The 20613-nt window shown below is 38.9% G+C and overlaps 2 protein-coding genes across 2 annotated transcripts in view; one reads left to right on the forward strand and one right to left on the reverse strand.

The window, feature by feature from the left end:
- The window catches only part of TRIM24 (tripartite motif containing 24), a 72801-nt gene extending 66654 nt beyond the window's left edge, over window positions 1-6147 (forward strand). Inside the window, exons 17-18 of the mRNA XM_011941275.1 lie at window positions 92-241; window positions 974-6147. Coding sequence (XP_011796665.1) covers window positions 92-241; window positions 974-1183 — 360 coding nt within the window. The 3' untranslated portion in view covers window positions 1184-6147. The remainder of the gene's footprint in view (window positions 1-91; window positions 242-973) is intronic.
- A 3935-nt stretch (window positions 6148-10082) lies between these two features.
- SVOPL (SVOP-like) overlaps window positions 10083-20613 on the reverse strand; it is a 70830-nt gene continuing 60299 nt past the window's right edge. The window contains exons 11-12 of the mRNA XM_011941276.1: window positions 13522-13635; window positions 10083-10420 (exon numbers count right to left, since the gene is read on the reverse strand). Of these exons, the coding sequence (XP_011796666.1) occupies window positions 10409-10420; window positions 13522-13635 (126 nt within the window). The 3' untranslated portion in view covers window positions 10083-10408. The remainder of the gene's footprint in view (window positions 10421-13521; window positions 13636-20613) is intronic.

Below are 20613 nucleotides of genomic sequence, written 5' to 3' on the forward strand. Positions count from 1 at the left end.
CATTCTGAATTTTAGAGCACATCTCATAGAATATATTTAGGACAAGGTAGAATTTAGCTATTTGTATTATAACATCTCATTTTTTTTAAAGGTGCCTGATTATTACAAAATAATTAAAAATCCAATGGATTTGTCAACCATCAAGAAAAGACTACAAGAAGATTATTCCATGTACTCAAAACCTGAAGATTTTGTAGCTGATTTTAGATTGATCTTTCAAAACTGTGCTGAATTCAATGAGGTGAGGCTAGGGGAGGGGAGGGGGCAGGAAGGAATAGCAGTGTGCAAATCATTTTATACTAAACACCTTGTCAACATAGGAGACCAAGATGTCTGAGTTAGAATAAATTTCCAACTTTTCAGATCAGGGAATACAGGAGAGAATTTAGATAACTCTATCCACATTTATATTCAAAGGTTTATTAGATGGTGATGGAAATGTAAATTACAGCCGATAACAGAAAGACAAAATATTTTTCTCTGACCTAAAATTATTATCATTCCCACCTTTATTTCTTATTTTTATGTTGATCTTGAAATATTAAAGATGTGGGCCAAATACCTCTAATTTAAAAATTTCTCATCTGTCAGTTCATCTAAACATCTGTCAGACACAGGACCTTTTGCTGCTAGGTGGTTTGTTCTCTGTTACTGATTGTAAGAGTACTACATTTAATTTGTTTTAAAAATACCTGGTTCATGATCCTATGGTTATGGAATCCTAACTGATACATTTTTGGCAATACAGTCCTACCATTACCACCTTCTTTTAGAATAATCCAGTCTTTTACTTTTTTCCACACTTAAGAATCTTTTATTTTAGCTGCTGTACAGAGACTTTGTCTAGTCCTAGACTATTATTTATTTCAATGACTATGCATGAACATTTTTCAGAACAGCTCATTAATATATATAATCTCACAAGTCAAAAGTGTGTCCTTTCTTTACTCATATTTTTATTTTTACTCAACAGCCTGATTCAGAAGTAGCCAATGCTGGTATAAAACTTGAAAATTATTTTGAAGAACTTCTAAAGAACCTCTATCCAGAAAAAAGGTTTCCCAAACCAGAATTCAGGAATGAATCTGAAGATAATAAATTTAGTGATGATTCAGATGATGACTTTGTACAGCCCCGGAAGAAACGCCTCAAAAGCATTGAAGAACGCCAGTTGCTTAAATAATATGCAGCACCACTAGCTTGTGCTGGTTTTTAGATTCTTTTGTTTTCAAAAAAACATTTGTAAGTAATTTAACATCACTACAAAGAAGAGTTTGTGACTACTCTGATCTCTGTTTTGGACGTTTACTAGACTTTGATTTCCTTAATAGCCCATTTCTGTTAACCTCTTATCACTAAGAAAGGAGGAGATGAATGGAAGAAAGAAAAAGGAGGATAGAAAAAGGATAGAAGAAAGAAGCATTGAAAACAAAGACATTCTTCCCCCTTCTTGGATTTTTAAACCACAATCTGGAGCGATAGCTGCTGTAGAAAGGAAATAGACTTTGTATGAACTCTTCAGTTGAAAAGTACATGTGGTTTGGATGTGTGCGTTAATTCAGTTTTAGAAATGAATACCACTACCCATGAATTATATGGCCTGACAATATGAGTTAGGTGTACTGTACTAAAGAACAGTACTCCACAAACATCCCAGGAGGCCAAACGGTGCAACAGAAGGGTAGGTTAGATGCTATTAAGAAGGCACCTAATAGTACATCATGTAAGATGGCAACTGTATTAAAGAAAAATCCGGAAAACAAATGTTTGATTTTTGTTTTTTGTTTTTATCTTGTCTGTAGAGGTGTTTGGTATAGCAGGTTTTCAAGGCCACTTTTTATACATTTCTAGATCTAGATTTTCAACTTCTTCCACTGAGGGAAGTATATACATTTGGTTTTGCTGTGTGTCTATGTGAGGTTTAACTGTACAGGTGATCCTTTTACAACAAGCCTCATTGTTTGCAGTATAGCTGTTAGTGGAACTATCCAAAATATAAATACAGCAGCGTGCACTGTATTTGATGTGAGGTTTCTTCATCTACTGGGCATTAAATATAAGTTCCTCTGAAAGGGACTCGTTTTTGTGGTTTTCATCTGTCTGTAATTTGGAATGAAAAAATGTGTTGTGGGATTTTGGGAGCAGGCAGTTGGGGGAAATTAATAGTGATTTTTTTTCCTGAAGCAGCTAATGTTTTTCTTTCGAGAGTCAGAACATCACATTTAATCTTTGATCTGACTACTGATTTTATTCTCCTGATAGAGATACAAAAGACCTATCTTCTGAGGACAAGCATATTCTTAATGTGCCAGACCTACCCGGTTCAACTGATCTAGATAGAAGAAAATTGCTGTGCCATACACTAATCCAGCATTTGACACAATACCTAAATGGTTTGCCGAAGTTAATCTTTATTTATAAAACATTAACTGGAGTAAATTTTTCTCCTTAGGATGATAGAATAAAAAGAGCTGACTTTAAAGAAGGCTATTATTTGCATTATATCACCTCCCATAAATTTAACATAGAAGACTTGGTTTTATCTACATGGCTTTACTTCTTAAAATGGAAAATACCCTGTGGCTAATTCATTGGGTTTTCAGGTATTGCTAAAGATAAAATATAGGGAGAAAATAACTTGTTAGCAATAGCTTCCCGTTGTTTATATATAGGTCTTGTTCATAATATGTCAATTACATATTGTTAAAAAGTCCTAATCGCTTTTCCAAATATGTGTTACATGGTAATGTTTGTCATTGTTGTTTTAAAGTTGCATTTGACATTTGTTCTCCAAAGAGTGTTTGAACAGATTTTGATAACAGTGCACACACCTTTTGTCTTTTTTTGCTCCAGCATTTTATTTTTAGCACAGCAGCTGTGGAGCTTTTGCTAATTATTTTATTGCTGGTATCTTAGAATACTGTTCGTCTGACAGTTTATTCTTCCATACTTGTCTCCCGAGTTAAAACAGAGCAACACAGTTAAATTATTTTGAGAATCATTACAAAAAGGAGTTAGAACTTGTCAGAGTAAAACTGTAATTTCCTAAATGTGACTAATGAACCGCCAACTGTCACTATTACATTCAGTGCCGTATTTATCTTTCAAAACAGTATTTGTTTCACCCTAACCATCTTTGACTGAATGAAAGGCAGTTGAGAACCATCTTTTCGTCATACATATTAAAATATAATTATATTTAAAGTAAAGGTCTTGGGGCCGGGCACAGTGGCTCACGCTTGTAATCCCACCAGCACTTTGGGAGGCCAAGGTGGGCGGATCATAAAGTCAAAGAGTTCGAGATCAGCCTGGCCAACATGGTGAAACCCCCGCTCTACAAAAAATACAAACATTAGCCGGGGATGGTGGCATGCACCTGTAATCCAAACTACTCAGGAGGCTGAGACAGGAGAATCATTTGAACCCAGGAGGCAGAAGTTGCAGTGAGCCAAGATCTCTCACCATTGCACTCCAACCTAAGTGACAGAGACTCAGTCTCAAAAACAAAAAGTAAAGGTCTTGGGTTTCTCTCTGTAAATAGCTCTTGTATAATAGTCTTTAGATTAATATCCTTTGACTTTATTAATAAGTACCTGTGTGCCCAGGTGGATCTCAGCTAAGTCATCCTTAAATTCTATTCAAATAGAAATAAACTATAAAATGAGCCTAACTATAACCCACACTCACTTATCAAGCATTCCCCCAAAAGTTCAGTGCGATTCAGGTACCCTTGACCTAAACTTGTACACTCCAGTGTACATCTTTGATAAACTCTGGAAGATTTCCCTCTGGATTTGGGATCAGGAGCCCAGTGGGCCCCCACTGCTGAATGTTTACCAGACCTTTGGCTAGGGCTTATGGATGAGCAGACTACGTGGAAGCTAGGATTTACTCAGTTCCACCTCACTGACAGCTTTTCTAGGGGCCAAGCAACTGACTTTTCTGCGTAAGGAAGCCCAAGTACTTGACCAGTGACATATATGGCCATGGCAAAAGTATAACTGGATGGACATAGACCATATTGAATGCAGAATACATTTTAGATCAGTATCTGGCATTGCAATCATTTTGCCTTTTGAATTAACATGCCCTGCTTGTCTTTTCTGAATGGAAGGGTAGGAAAGTAGAAGGTACTAAAAAGGAAATGTAGTTTTAGTTTCTTTTCTAAGCTAAAGAACTGGCTTTACTACTACTATATTTAATACCACACAGTAGTATACATGTAGTATAACTTGGTTAGGAATGCTTTCCCAAAGGTTACCTCCATAGTCAAAAGGGTGAGTATACAGCTGATTGTTCCACTTATGAAACTGCATTTCAATATCCTATGCTGTTACTGTGCTTAGACACGTAGTTACATTTGAGTTCCAAGGAGAGAGAGTGAGAAGAGGAACTCCTCCTCTTGCTGAGCTCCGGTCTAAATTAATGTGAATCCCAAAAGTAAATTGCTGCATATGAATAAAAGGTTTTAGGTTTAAATTGAAGATATATTCATTTTAAGGTTTATATGTATTGGTTGTGAATGAGAGAAATTGAGTGATCTGATTGGCCATTAAAATTACAGTAAACGGGCCAGGCGCGGTGGCTCATGCCTGTAATCCCAGCAGTTTGGGAGACCGAGGTGGGTAGATCACCAGAGGTCAGGAGTTCAAGACCAGCCTGACCAATATGGTGAAACCCCAGCTCTACTAAAAATACAAAAATCACCCAGGTGTGGTGGCACATGCCTGTAATCCTAGCTGCTCAGGAGGCTGAGGCAGGAGAATCAGCTTGAACCCAAGAGGCAGAGGTTGCAGTGAGCTGAGATCGCACCATTGAACTCCAGCATGGGCGTCAGAGCAAGATTCTGTCACAAAAAAAAATTATGAGGAAAGGCCGCGTGCGGTGGCTCATGCCTGTAATCCCAGCACTTTGGGAGGCCGAGGCTGGTGGATCACCTGAAGTCAGGAGTTGAAGACCACCCTGGCCAACATGGTGAAACCCCACCTCAACGAATATACAAGAAAATTAGCTGGGTGTGGTGGTGGGTGCCTGTAATCTCAGCTATTTTGGGAGGCTCAGGCAGGAGAATCACTTGAACCCAGGAGGTGGAGGTTGCCGTAAGCCGAGATCACACCATTGCACTCCAGCCTGGGCAATAAAAGAGAAACTCTGTCTCAAACAAAAAAAAGAAAAGAAATTATGGTGACCACGCGGAGAATCAACCATCTGATTTCTTATTGAAATTGAGCTCCTCCTTTTAAATAACCATTTATATATTTTTAAAGTATTTTATAGCCCTATGTAAATTAACAGTTGGTGTCTTTTTATAAATGTTTATTGCATATTCATCTTGAATGTGAATTTACTGTTGTAATTCACATACTGGTGTTATGTTTCTGAGTGAGAATAATGCCAATCAGATCACAGATTTTTCTCCATGAAGGTTTTACTTACTGAGACGGACATCTAAGGTAGTAGTCTTCATTTTTAATTTTTGGGGGCAGATTGGTGCTTTGGTTTTAATAAAAATTAACTTTGATGGATTTTTACTGTCAATATATTTTACCACAAGGATCTTTTAATGGAAAAAATTACTGAGTATTACTTCAGCAGAGTTCTAACTTCTTTGAGTCTCTGTTACTACTGCTGTTGTTCCCCTAGCTGTAACACTGATACATATAGGGGCAAGCTACTAGTCCGTAAATAGCTATAATAGGAAAACAGTTTTTTAAAATTCTAACACGTGTATTTCACCGGCCTTAAAAGATTTTTTAAAAATTGACCGGAAGGAAAGAGGGTGGTAAATATCTGGGATTATTCTGCCTCATACCAGCCACTCCCAAACTAGAACCAAAGATGCCATGAAAACTTCTACTTGTCTGGAAGTTATTTGGGGAAGGAGGGAAAGACACAGAGTGGGGACTTTTGGAAGTCATTTAAAAAATTTAGCTATGTTAATTCCACTTGTAAAGTTTGAAAGGTTTTGATTCTCATAATTTCTGAGAATTACTGTTTTAAATTTACTGTTGGATATTTAACAGATCTTTCATGGGGCCAACCTATTTGCTTCCTTAATTTTCAAATTAAGTCCTAATTTGAGTCCTAAAAAAATCTTTCCTTGTTAGTTGCAAGTTAAACATTCAATAAAATTATTTTCCCATGTTTCCACATGTGGTATGGAATAAAGGTTGTTTTAACATTCCCTGCAAGATACTTGGGAATATGGATTCTTTGCCTGTGTACTAATGCCTTTAACCCCAAGATAACTGAACCAGAAAATTCAGTCAGGAATCTTTCCACTGCAAATGACTGAATCCCAATTGCCATTGCTTTGAGGGAGAGGATAGAATATACAGAAAGCCCTCCTCACCTTTTAAGTGAAAATGTACTGACCTGAGAAGTGGCATTTCTCCAAGGAAAAATCAGGGTGTTCTCTATTATTACTATTAATTTTTTTTTTTAGGCAGGGTCTCCCTCTGTCATCCAGGCAGGAGTGCAGTGGGACGGACCATCATGGCTCATTGCAGCCTCTATCTGGGTTGTAGCGATCCTCCTGCGTCAGCCTCCCAAAGTGCTGGGATTACAGGCATGAGTCACCACATTCAGCCCAGAGTGTTCTTAACAAGAAGTAACAACAAACTAGGCCACCAAGTGCCAGACTTTGACGATGATGCTGGTTTATCTGACTGGTCCTCTTAGGGATTTACTAATGAGGTTGTATGTTAAGAAAACCCAAGGTACAAACAGTTCAAAATAAATATTTTGGCATTCATATCATAAAAGTTTTTGCAAAATTTCAGGCCAATATTCCTAATGAACATCAGTGTGAAAATCCTCAGTAAAATACTGGCAAACCGAATCCAGCAGCACATTAAAAAGCTTACCCACCACGATCAAGTCAGCGTCATCCCTGGGATGCAAGGCTGGTTCAACATACGCAAATCAATAAACGTAATCCAGCATATAAGCAGAACCAAAGACAAAAACCACATGATTATCTCAATAGATGCAGAAAAGGCCTTCAACAAAATTCAACAGCCCTTTATGATAAAAACTCTAGGTACTGATGAAACGTATTTCAAAATAAGAGCTATTTATGACAAACCCACAGCCAATATACTGAATGGGCAAAAACTGGAAGCATTCCCTTTGAAAACGCCCAAGACAAGGATGCCCTCTCACCACTCCTGGGAATTCAACATAGTATTGGAAGTTCTGGCCAGGGCAACCAGGCAAAAGAAAGAAAGAAAGAGTATTCAATTAGGAAAAGAGTAAGTCAAGTTGTCTCTGTTTGCAGATGTCATGATTGTGTATTTAGAAAACCCCATCGTCTCAACCCCAAATCTCCTTAAGCTGATAAGCAAATTCAGCAGAGTCTAAGGATACAAAATCAATCTACAAAAATTACAAGCATTCCTATACACCAATAATGACAAACAGCACCAAATCATGAGTCAACTCTCATTCACAATTGCTACAAACAGAATAAAATACCCAGGAATACAACTTACAAGCCATTATAGACTGCTTTAAAGAGACTCTAGAAGGCTGAACAGCAATTAAGAGAAAAAACATAAATGCATAAACGCATAAACCTTAGTTGCTTTCTTTCTACAGCATACATAACCTTAAGAGTTTAGTGTGCACAGGTGTGCTGTCTTGCATGCATGGAATGGTTTCAAAACAAATAGCATGTAAGTAGAGGCATACAACAGAGATTGCGGTTTCAGTTCCAGACCACGGCAATAAAGCGAGTATCACAATAAAAATGGTCACAAATAGTTTGGTTTCCCAGTGCTTATAAAAGTTATGTGTATACCGTAGCCTATTAAGTGTGCAATAGCATTATATCTAAAAAATCTACATACCTTAATTTTCTTTCACCAAATAGCTTCTCACATATCTTAATTTTGAAATAATTCATCACGGAGAAGTGCAATCATCAAAGCCTTCAGCACGTCAATCTTTTGCTGATGGAGAGTCTAGCCTCAATATTGATGGCTGCTGACTGTTCAGAGTAGCAGTTGCTGAAGGCTGGGGTGGCTGTGGCAATTTCTTAATGAAGTTTGCTGCATCAATGGACTCTTCCTTTTATGAAAGATTTCTCTGTAGCACATGATGCTGTTTGATAGTATTTGACCCACAGTAGAACATCTTTCAGAATTAGAGTCAATCTTCTCAAACTCTGCCACTGCTTTATCAACTAAGTTCATATAATATTCTAAATCCTTTGTTGTCATTTCAACAATGGTCACAGCATCTTCACCAGTAGACTCTACCTCAAGAAACCACTTTCTTTGCTCATCCACAAGAAGCAAGTCCTCATCTGTTCAAGTTTGAGATTACAGCAATTCAGTCACATCTTCAGTCTCCACTTCTAGTTCTCTTAGTATTTCTGTCACATCTACAGTACCTTTCTTCACTGAAATCTTGAACCCCTAAAAGTCATTTGTAAAGGTTTGAACCAATGTCTTTCTCACTCCTGAGTTATTCTGACTCTTCCCGTGAATCACAGATGTTCTCAATGGCATCTAGAATGGTGAATTGTTTCCAGAAGGTTTTCTGTTTACTTTGCCCAGATTCATCAGTGGAATCACTATCTGTGGCAGCTATAGCTTTATGAAATATATTTCAAATAATAAGACTTGAAAGTGAAATTTACTTCTTGATCTATGGTCTGCAGACTGTGTGTTTTGTTAACAGATATTAAATTATTGAGATCTTAGGTGACTAGGTGCAATGTCAGTGAGCAGTAATATTTTAGATGAAGTCCTTTTTTTGAACAATAGGTCTCAAAAAATGGGCTTAAAAAATTCACCATGCCGTAAACAGATAATTCCGTCATCTAAGCATTGTTCTATGTATAAAGTACAGGCAGAGTAGATTTAGCGTTATTCTTAAGGGCCCTCGAATTTAGAGGTCAATGAGCATTGGCTGCACCAACTGCATTAGTCCCTAAAAAGAGAGTGAGCCTATTCTTTGAAGCCAAGCATTAACTTGTAACTATCAAGTCCTAGTTGGCATCTTCTTCCAATAGAAGGCTATTTTATCGACACAAAAATCTGTTTGGTATAACTACCATCAGTTATTTTAGCTAGATCTAAATAGCTTGCTGTAGTGTCTCCATTAGCACTTGCTGCTTCACCTTGCACTTGCCTTCACAGAGAGGTAGGGTCTTGCTCTATGTTAGGTTTTGGCTTAAGGGATTGTTGTGGATAGTTTGATCTATCCAGACCAAACTTTCTCCACATTAGCAATAAGGCTGTTGTGCTTTCTTATCATTCGTGCATTTTACTAAACCAGACCCTTCAAGAACTTTGTGCATTCACAACTTGGCTGTTTGGCATAAGAGACCTAGCTTTGAGCCTGTAGCTTTCAACATACCTTCCTCACTAAGCTTCATCATTTGTAGCTTTTGATTTAAAATCAGAAATGTGCGAGTCTTCCTTTCACCTGAACATTTACAGGCTATTGTAGGGATATTTGGCCTAATTTCAATAGTACTGAGTCTCAGGGGATAGGAAGGCCTAAGGAAAAGGAGAGAGAAGGGGGAACATCCAGTAGAACACACATGTATCAATTAAGTTTGCCTTCTTACATGAGTGTGATTAGTGGCACTCTCAAAACAATTACAACAGTAACATCAAAGATCACCAATCACCACAACAGATTACCAAAATATGACAGAGACACAGTGAGTACATGCTGTTGGTAACAGTGCCATATATGGAAGCACAATAAAATAGGACAGGCCTGTAATTACGTGATGGCGAAAAGTTTGCTGCATTCTTTAATCTTTATCAAGAGAATCAAAGACTCCCCCTATAAAAAAATAAAATTAGAGACAGGGAATGTAAGGGGTAAAATTGGTTTATTCCCTGCTTCTTGGCGATTATGTGTAATACTCATTCTAATTTAAGCATTTTATGAATAAGCAATTTTCATCAAACTATGGAGGCTGTAAGTTACATAGGTGAATTTGAATTTGAACTTGATGGCTATTCTAGTTGTTTTGAAAATGATATCATCCCAGGTTCTTGCCTTAGCTACAAAATTTCAGTTCAAGTTTAGCTACAAACCTCATGGGAGAATATCAAATATAAGTTTAAAATTTAGTCTTTATTCATATAAAGGTTTACAGATTTGATTTCAAGGAATAAAAGCCATCTTCCCCCCACCATCTCCCTTTCACACCCCTTTGAAAGCTTAAGTTATATTTTATAAAAGTGCTTTATATATTGTCCCTCAAGGAAGAGATCAATATAGAGTTACCTACCCCATTCCCATATATGCCTTTAAAAAAAAAAAAAAATCACTTTACTAATTACCAAGTAGCATACAGAAGTAAAACCAAGTTTTAAAAAATGTACCGCAGTTCTGAAGATAGAATTCATTTTTCTCATCTGGTAGACAGCTTTGCAGGTCTTCATTTAATTTGCTGCAAGACAGTTATTTAATAGATCAGTAACAGACTTTTAAAAAGTCTTGTCCATTCATACTCAGCTGATATTTTAGTAATAGAAGATTCTTTAATAAAAAATTATTAGGAGGGAAGATCCTAGCATTTACCTTAGTGTATCTGAAGATATAATGCTAACTTTTTTATTCTAATATAATGCAGATGTCATTTAGAAAAATTCATATTTTATATACATTATATATACATTTAGAATGTATACATATATACATACATATACACGTGTGTGTTTATATACATATATATAATTTTTTTTTTTTTTTAGAGACAGGGTTTCACCATGTTGGCCATGCTGGTCTCAAACTCCTGACCTCAGGTGATCCACCTGCTTCAGCCTCCCAAAGTGCTGGGATTAAAGTTGTGAGCCACTGCACCTGACCAATATTCTCTTTCTAGATAGCGTTTTAGATTTTTAGTTTACCAGACTCCTCAAATCAGAGTTTCTTAGAATAGTTGTAACACAGAATCAACACCACTTTAAAATTATTGACCAGGTTGGTTCATCCAAATTATTAGGATGTTGTCTGTGTGTGTTGTTGGAAGGAAGTTAAGATTTTTGACATGTTCTTATAAACATTTCTAGAAGCTGTATTGGTGTCAGTCAGGTGGTTTCATATGGTAACCACTCACAACACTGAAGCAGGGGGAGTGGGTGTGGCTGTGTATTTTAAGATTTTTCCCAAAGACATGTAGCCAGTTAGTGGCAGTCATCAAGGGATATATGCCCAGACAATTGTATGTATTGAACCTACTTGTTTGTTTAAAAGGTTATAAACAATCATGCAGAATCATTTCCCCATAGTGCTAAAACCAAGTCCCAGTCAACAGAAGAGGAAAAGTTTTCTAGGTAGATATGACTTGAATAGGAGATGCTAGATGCTGAGTCAGGTTTCCACTTCTATGTATCATTATTTGCAAAATTAAGTAACACTAAATTCCTACTTCCTTAGTGTTACAGTCTGGTTTAAACTTCAGCCTCACTACAATATTAGTGTGCTCCTTATACAAGTTGCTCAACTTGTGTCTTAGTTTCCTCATTTGTATAAAGGATCTGATAATCCTTTTGCTTATAACTAAAACGAAGCATATCGATCATCTAAGTCTTTGGCTTTAAGCACTCAGTGACTGGATCACCTTTCCAAGTAAGGAACCTAAACAAAGCCCTAAATTCACAATTACATAACAGATCACCTAATCTGATTAAAATGCATTATTACATTAAAAATAAACTAGCCTTAAAGATAGGCAAACTAGGCCAGGTGCGGTGGCTCCCATCTGTAATCCCAGCACTTTAGGAGGCCAAGGCAGGTGGATCCCTTGAGGTCAGGAGTTCGAGACCAGCCTGGCCAACATGGTGAAACCCCATCTCTGCTAAAAATACAAAAATTAGCCAGGTGTGGTAGTGGGTGCCTGTAATCCCAGCTACTCGGGAGGCTGAGGCAGGAGAATCACTTGAACCCGGGAGGCAGAGGTCGTAGTGAGCTGAGGTCACACCATTGCTCTCCAGCCTGGGCGACAGAATGAGACTCTGTCTCAAAAAAAAAAAAAAATATGACAAACTAAGCTTGTTTTTGAGACAGAGTCTCATTCTGTTGCCCAGGCTGGAGTGCAGTGGCACGAACTCGGCTCACTGCAACCTCCGCCTCCCAGGTCCAAGAGATTCTCCTGCCTCAGCCTCCCGGTAGCTGGGACTACAGACATGGCTAATTTTTGTATTTTTAGTAGAGACTGGGTTTCAGCATATTGGCCAGGCTGGTCTCGAACTCCTGACTTCAGATGATCTGCCCACCTCGGCCTCCCAAAGTGCTGGGATTACAGCCGTAAGCCAGTGCACCCGGCTGCCTTTTTAATACTCAATAGTGCCTTCCCTGTATCTACTCACAGAAACAAAACATATCAGTATCAAAACAAATATGAATGCATACAAGGTTTACAATGAGTAGGAGGTAGCGAGAGGGCAAGTCACATTCAGCCACAGAAGCACTATGACTCTATAGCCTCAGGGAGAGGTGGCATCTCAGGGTCAACTAAACTATGTGACCGGTGGCCTAACCCAACCATTCTCCCCCTTCCCCATAAGCACACACACACGCCCTTGTAAACCAGGTACAAGCTTTGTGTTGAAGACAGGAAGACATCAGACCCACCCCCTGTACTCGGAGGTGACCACCCTTCACTGAATCCAACCGTAAGGGCAGGGGTAGGAGAGGCCCTCTCTTCAACTTTGAGCCTGGAAGGATGTTTTATACTTTTGAGGTAGGGGTGTGTGTGTGCGTGTGTATCTGTGTGTCTGTGTGTGTGTGTGTGTGTGTGTGTGTCTGTATATATATATATATAAATTTTTTTTTAAAATGTACTTTGCAAAATAGAGTGAGCAGTCAGTCCTGCTGTTAGTATTGGAAGGCGACTGGCACTGCATTGGAGCTTTTGACTCAGTTCTTCCCAGAGGGACCAGAGGTAAATGAAGCTGGGCCAACACATGAAGACCATGTGACCCCAAGGACAACACAAATAGCTGTTGCAGCTCTGCCAGTGAGGCTTACATTCAGATAGAAAAGTGGGAAGGGCAGCTGGGCGCGGTGGCTCACGCCTGTAATCCCAACACTTTGGGAGGTTGAGGCAGGTGGATCACGAGGTCAGGAGATCGAGACTATCCTGGCTAACATGGTGAAACCTCATCTCTACCAAAAATACAAAAAATTAGCCAGGCGTGGTGGCACGTGTGTGTAGTCTCAGCTACTCGGGAGGCTGAGGCAGGAGAATCGCCAGGAGGTGGATGTTGCAGTAAGCCAAGATCGTGCCACTGCACTCCAGCCTGGGAGACAGAGTGAGACTCTGTCTAAAAAAAAAAAGAAAAGTGAGAAGGGTAGAATCCCGAGGCCTCTACAACTGTCACGAGGAAAAAAAAAAAAAGTTCTTGTTATTCAAACCACAACTTTACAGAAAGAAACTTGATATGAATTACTAGTTATGTTAACTACAGTGATGCCCATATACCAAGTTCATTTCCTCAGGGCAAAAGTGGTAGTCGAAAAGACTTCAGAGTTCCCTGCATCACTCACCTGGAGGGCCCGTCCTTTGGTTTCAATGGGGAGAGTAAATGCAGAAATGGCACATATAACACAGACAGCTGAGAAGAGACACAGGGCCCCCAGTATTGAAGCACTCATAAGAACCTGCAAGTCACAAGAGAATTACTCAATTGATTAGGCTCCAGTCACCTCTAAACTGTTCTTTATGTGAAAGGGGAAATACGGAGTCACTTCACTAAGATGGTCCTTTGCAGCCACTCTGCAGGTTGTACCCTTCCTGACAAATTGATTTCTCTGAGCCACTCTGGTGTAGTCATTTTGTGTGATTAGGCCAAGAGCAGGGACTGGCATTAACACGCATTGGCCAGGTAAGACCCCTCTTGGCACCCACCTGTCAGTCATCTCCAGGGCCAAGTTTTGATATCTGGAGAAGATGGGGGATCTGCCCGTTTTCCCACCCCCTTTCTCATAGCAATTCAGCTTGCTTAACTTCTAACTCTCACTTCATGCTACATCCTCTCTCTGCCAAATATCCATTATCCCTTCAGTCCTGACAGCACGAAACAGGCAAAAGCTTTTTTTTTTGGAAGAGATGTTATCTCAGGGTCTCTGAAAGGACTGCTAATGTGTCTTGTCTCTCGTTATGGAGTTGTGTGACAAGCCTTGTGTGACACCAGAACCCTTTGGTGTCAATTTTTCCACAATAACTGGGTTTCTGTCCATCTGTACACACGCGTTGGCCTGGATCTTTTCATGCAGATACTGGCTAATTCAGATACTCCATCTCATACTTCAGTTTCTCTTGGTCTGTGTTCTTGATAGTTCTCCATTAATCTCACAACGACAGTAAAGTATGAAGTCGTTAACCAACAGCAAAGCTCTCTAGAATCATAGAATAACATATTATAATTTAGAATGACCTAGAAACTATCTGGCTGAATACAATTTCTTCCCTTTACAGATGAGCCTAGACTAAGTGACTAGTCTCAGTAACTACTTGTCCAAAGTCACATACAGATCCTGACACACAGCCTAGTGTTACCACCACCACTTAGGGTCCCTTATGGTACACAATTTGGGAGTATACCTCCTGTGTTTCAGGGCTGCTGCCTTCCAAACACTAAATAATTCCTCTCACCGTGCAAACAGAACCCACAACATTGATCTCACTAATTATTTTGCAATTGTCCTAGCAAGTTATAGGTACTATGCTGATTTTTCTCCCAAAATTACAATTTTCCCCAAATAGGAGTTTGTATAACGTGTGTGTGTGTGTGTGTGTGTGTGTTTACTGCTGGAAGTCTCGGAAGCAAGCTCAGAAAAGGGATAGAAACCAAAAGGCCAGGCAGTCTGAGCTAAGATCAGATCATGCCATAATTAGGCATGTGTCTAGATTCTGTCATTATTGCTACTTCTATTACTGGACACCAAAATTCTCGCCACCACCAGAATAAATCCTAAACTACCCCCACTTTATATCCTTATACCACATTTAAAGTCCTGGGTAGTGTGAGACCCAGACGAGTTGAGTTTGGGTCACCTAACTGTGTTCCAGCAGCCAGGGTCAGGGAGAGTAACTGCCTGGCTTCCCTGAAGCTTCGTAACAAGACTCCACAATCCACTAGATGTTACCAGATATTTTTTCGATAAATTCTACCTAAGTTTACTAAAGTCAGTTTCTATTGTTTGCAAGCAAGAACTCTGAGTAATACCTGATGATAAAAATAATCTTGGAAATGTGTTAAAATGCAGATTTTCAGAGACCACTCTAGATTTACTATATCAAAAGTAAAGAGATCTGTTGTTAATCTTGTCTTCTAAAAAGCAACCCAGACTAGGGATAGAGAGACATTACATAATGACACAAGGGTCAATCCACCAAGAAGACGTAGCTATCCTAAAGGTTATACATCAAACAAAAGAACTTCAAACTACATTCAGCAAAACTGTTAGAAATAAAAGGAAAAATAGACATCCACAAATAGTTGGAGACTTTAATACTCCTACCTCAACAATTGATAGAACTATTAGACAGCAAATCAGCATAGAACTTTATGGCACCATCAAGCAATGGGATCTAACTGACAGTTGTAGGACAGTCCACCCTATAACAGCAGAATACACCTTCTGTTCAGGTGCCCACTTAACATTCACCAAGATAAGCCATATCCAGGGCCCTAAAACGAACCTCAACAGATTTAAAAGAATTGAAATCAGAGAGTGTGTTCTAGTCCTAAAAGGATGTCAAGCTAAGAACAGGTAACAGCAAAATCTCCAAACACGTCTGTGTAATCCATGCTAAAGAAGTCTCAAGAAAAATTAAAAATACATGGAATGGAATGAAAACACAACATGTTAAATTTATAGGACAGAGCTAATAAGAACAAAAACAGAGTACTTAGGAATAAACTTAACAAGAAATGTATAAGAAAATTATAACTCTACTAAGTACATAAAAAAATCTATTTCAGTTCTTAGGAAAATACAATCTTATAAAAATATAATCTTCACCAAAACAATCTGTAATTCTAATAGAAATTAAAATGCCAACAGGATTTTGAAAAAACACGAATTCTAAAGTTAACTTGGCTGGGCAGAGTAGCACGCACCTGTAGTCCCAGATACTTGGGAGGTTAAGGCAGAAGGACCACTTAAAGCCAGGAGTTAGAGGCTGCAGTGTTCTATAATTGTACCTGAGAAGAGTCCCTATAATTGTACTCCAACCTGAGCAACATAGTGAGATCCATCTCTAAAAAAATAATAATAAGAGATACAGAAATGTCAAAAGACAAATTACAACAAACTTTTTAAATAAACTGGATTCCTTATGTAGTAAAGTTAATTTGAAAAGAATTAACATATAAAAAATTAGGCAACTTCTGAAAACATGTGGAGGTATAGGGAGTCAGAGAGGCTATTTGCCTAGGAGAAATTAAAGTTGCAGTCGTTAGCAGTGTAGTGTTGGTGCTGGAATAAAGAGATCAGTAAAGCACTGAGTCACAAAATAGATCCAAATATCTATGGGCATTTGGTTTATTATAACAGGGACATGTTTAATCATTTGAGGGGGGACAGACAAGGATGACTGATGGCCTAGGAGCAGCCAGCTAGGCATTATTTTGTTGCTTTTTAAAGCTAGATCCTTACTTCAGGCCTTGTGTATAAATAAATTATGAAAAAATCAATTTGCTGGGCGCTGTGGTTCATGCCTGTAATCCTAGCACTTTGGGAGGCCAAGGTGGGTGGATCACCTGAGGTCAGGAGTTTGAGACCAGCCTGACCAACTAGGTGAAACCCCATCTCTACTAAAAGTACAAAAATTAGCCAAGCATGGTGGTGCACACCTGTAGTCCCAGCTACTCAGGAGGCTGAGACAGAAGAATTGAACCCGGGAGGCAGAAGTTGCAGTGAGCTGAGGTCACACCACTGAACTCCAGCCTGGATGATGGAGCAAGACTCCACCTCAAAAAAAAAAAAAAAAAGAAAAGGAAAAAAATCAACTTAAAAGTTAGATGAAACACTGAAAGCCCCTGAACTTTCAATTTTTATAAATATCTGCAGAAATATGAACAAGTGATGAAGGCCATTGAAGCCTGACAGAAAACAAACACCTTAAGTGAAAATAATTGGTAAATTGACTACATACAAATTTAATATTTTGTTTGCCAAAAAACTTGATCGTAAAACCAAATTAGAAACAACATAAAAACATCTGTAGTATGATGACACATGGCTAATAGCCTGTAGAAAAATTGCAAATTACATTAAAGATTTAATAAAATATAAAAAGATAGTAAATGAAAGCTGCTCAAATTGATTAATAATGAACAATGTGCAAATTAAGACAAGATATAATTTATCGTTCACCAGACTGAAAAAGGTTTAAAAACTCACTATCCCTGGCCAGGCACAGTGGCTCACACCTGTAACTGCAGAGCTTTGGGCAGCTGAGGTGGGAGGATCTCTAGCTAGAGCCTAGGAGTTCATGACCAGCCTGGGCAACACATGGAGACCCTGTCTCTACAAATAATAAAAAAATTAGACACAGCGGCACACACCTGTACACCCAGCTACTCGGAAGGCTGAGGTGGAAGGATCGCTGGAGCCCAGAAGTTTGAGACTGCAATGAGCCATGATTTTGCCATTGCATTCCAGTCTCAGTGACAGAGTGAGACACTGTCTCAAAAGAAAAAAAAAAAAACTATCCCTTTTGGTGGTGATGAAAACAAATGGATGCTTGTTTAACAATGTGTTTATAGACCTGAATAGTCATTTCTCCAAAGAAGCCATGCAAATGGCCAAGAGGTATATGAAAATGTGCTCAACCTCACTGATCATCAGGAAAATGAAAATAAAAACCACAGTGAGATATATCACCTCACATGTCTATCACAAAGACAAGATAAACTTTGGCGAGAATGTAGAGAAAGGAAACCCACTGTCAGTGTGAAGCCACTATGGAAAATCCTATGGATATTTCTAAAGAAGTTAAAAGTAGTACTACCAGATGATTCAGCGATCCCTTTGCTGGATACACACCCTAAGAAAATAAAATCACCACCTTGGAAAGATACCTGCACTCCCACCGCAAATGCTCACCGCCGCATTACACAGTAGCCAAAATATGGAAACAACTCATGTGTCCACCAACAGATGAATAAAGTGTGATATATACATGCAATGAAAGAAGAGTCGGCCTTAAAAAAGAAGGAAATGGGCCGGGCGCAGTGGCTGACGCCTGTAATCCCAGCACTTTGGGAGGCCGAGGCGGGCAGATCACGAGGTCAAGAGATCGAGACCACCCTGGCCAACATGGTGAAACCCCGTCTCTACTAAAAGTACAAAAATTAGTTGGGCGTCGTGGCCCTCGCCTGTAGTCCCAGCCACTCAGGAGGCTGAAGCAGGAGAATTGCTTGAACCCAGGAGGCGAAGGTTGCAGTGAGCCGAGAACGTGCCACTGCACTCCAGCCTGGCAACACAGCAAGACTCTGTCTCAAAAAGAGAAAAAAGAAGGAAATGTCATTTGCAACAACATGAATGAGCCTAGAATATATTATTCTAAAAACTAATAATAATAATAATCCAGGCACAAACAGATAAATACTGCATGATCTCTCTTACATGTGGAATCTAAAAAAATCAAAAAATAAAAAAAATCAGATACATAGAATAAAACGATTACCAGAGGTAGGGGAAAATGGGAAAATGTAGGGGAGAAAAAAAAGAATGTGTTTCTAATAAATTGTTATACTAAGAAGTGCATACATTTTAAAAAATATAAAACATAATTTGATAAGATTGGTCATCCACTTTTAAATGTACACTCTTTGGACCTAGAAATTATTCATTGGACTTTTTCTACAGAATTCTGCTTTTCCCTCCAACATGCTCCTAAGTCACTGCCTTACTTCCCACGTGTCTCTGCCCCATTGTAGAAGCTCTCTCTAACCACCCCATCACTAGCTCCTTTCCCTGTTTTATGTTTTCATAGCGTTAGTCACATCTGATGTATTACCCGAATGTTCATCCCTTGTCCGTTCTCCACTAGTATGTAACTTCAAAGAATCAGACCTTGACTATTTTAAAGTGTCTGGAACATAAAAGGGCTCAATAACTATATGTTAAATGATTAAAATAGTTGCACATAAGCTGGGTATGGTGGTGCATGCTTATAGTCCCAGATATTTGAAGGCTGAGGTGGGAAGATCATTTGAACCCAAGGTTTGAGGCTACAGTGAGCCATGATTACTCCTGTGAATAGCCTCTGCAGCCTGGGCAACAAAGCAAGACCCCATTTCTTGAAAAAAAATAGTTGCATGTGGACAAAGGTCTGTTGTGCATGAAGTTCAGTTTCCCATTGCTTGTAAATAGCCGAAAAAAATAAAATGGAAACAATGTATTCATTGACAAGGTGATGGCTATCTAATTATGGCACATCCATGCCACAGAAATCTATGCACCTACTTAAAAGAATGAGGGTAATCTACATGTACTGACATAAGATTATTAGTGAGAAAAGGCAGTTGCCATATAGATAGATAGATAGATGTGTGTGTGTTTATACACAGACATATCTACATATATATTCACACAGATGTAACTATACACTGTAAAGAGGCGTCTGACTCCATCTGACATTTGCTGATGGCCTTTAAGCCTCACTCCTCCCCCTTTCTTTTGTGTTCCACATCTGGACAAGCTTATAAGAAAGCCTGAGTGCTCCTTCCTTTGGTGCTAGCAGGAGATTTAAACCACAAAAGCCCCTGCCCTTGCACAGGCACCCTCACCACGGTTCCACCCTAACCACAGTCCCCTTCCCTTGCTCTCTCAGGCCATTTCTGACCTGCTTGAGAGGTCTGTCCTACTCTCCCAGGACCTCAATTTTGTAAAATAAGGTAAGAAACATTTTTATGCCCTCTTGGTGTGTGTGTGTGTCATCATCAGTCTCAACAACTGAACCAAACTTTGAGAAGGGGGTTATCCATCTGCCTCTGCAGGTCACCATAACACAGATACATCTAAATAGATATACAGATATTCATGGAAGTAAATATATCTACAGATAAACACGCATCTATATATAATACATATAACATGTATATAAAACACACATCTACATATACATACATATCCACATATACACAAATATGACTGGAACACACACAGACATGCCCAGAGAGACAAAATATATGTATACGAAAGCATCTGGAAAAATATACCCAGAACTACAAACAGTGATTATCTCTGGCAATAAATTACAGATAATTTTCCCTTTCTTATAACTTACAGGTCACATTTGACAGTTTATAAACAAGCAGGCCTCCAAATTAATCCATTTTGGGGGGGTCTTGTGATTTGATGGTGACTTTCTGTCTCTAAGTAAAGAATCTTATGGTAATTTCCTCACATTGTTGATGTACTGATGAATGTATAACCTGCTGACACTTAATAGGGGGCAGATGTATTTTAAGATTAGCTAAAGCAGGCTGTGTGCGGTGGCTCACGCCTGTAATCCCAGCACTTTGGGAGGCTGAGGCAGGTGGATCAATTCAGGCCAGGAGTTCGAGACCAGCCTGGCCAACATGGTGAAACCCCTTCTCTACTAATAAAAAAATTAGCTGG

Source organism: Colobus angolensis, unplaced genomic scaffold (genome assembly GCF_000951035.1).
Source record: "Colobus angolensis palliatus isolate OR3802 unplaced genomic scaffold, Cang.pa_1.0 Scaffold2, whole genome shotgun sequence".
NCBI classification, from domain to species: Eukaryota; Metazoa; Chordata; class Mammalia; order Primates; family Cercopithecidae; genus Colobus; species Colobus angolensis.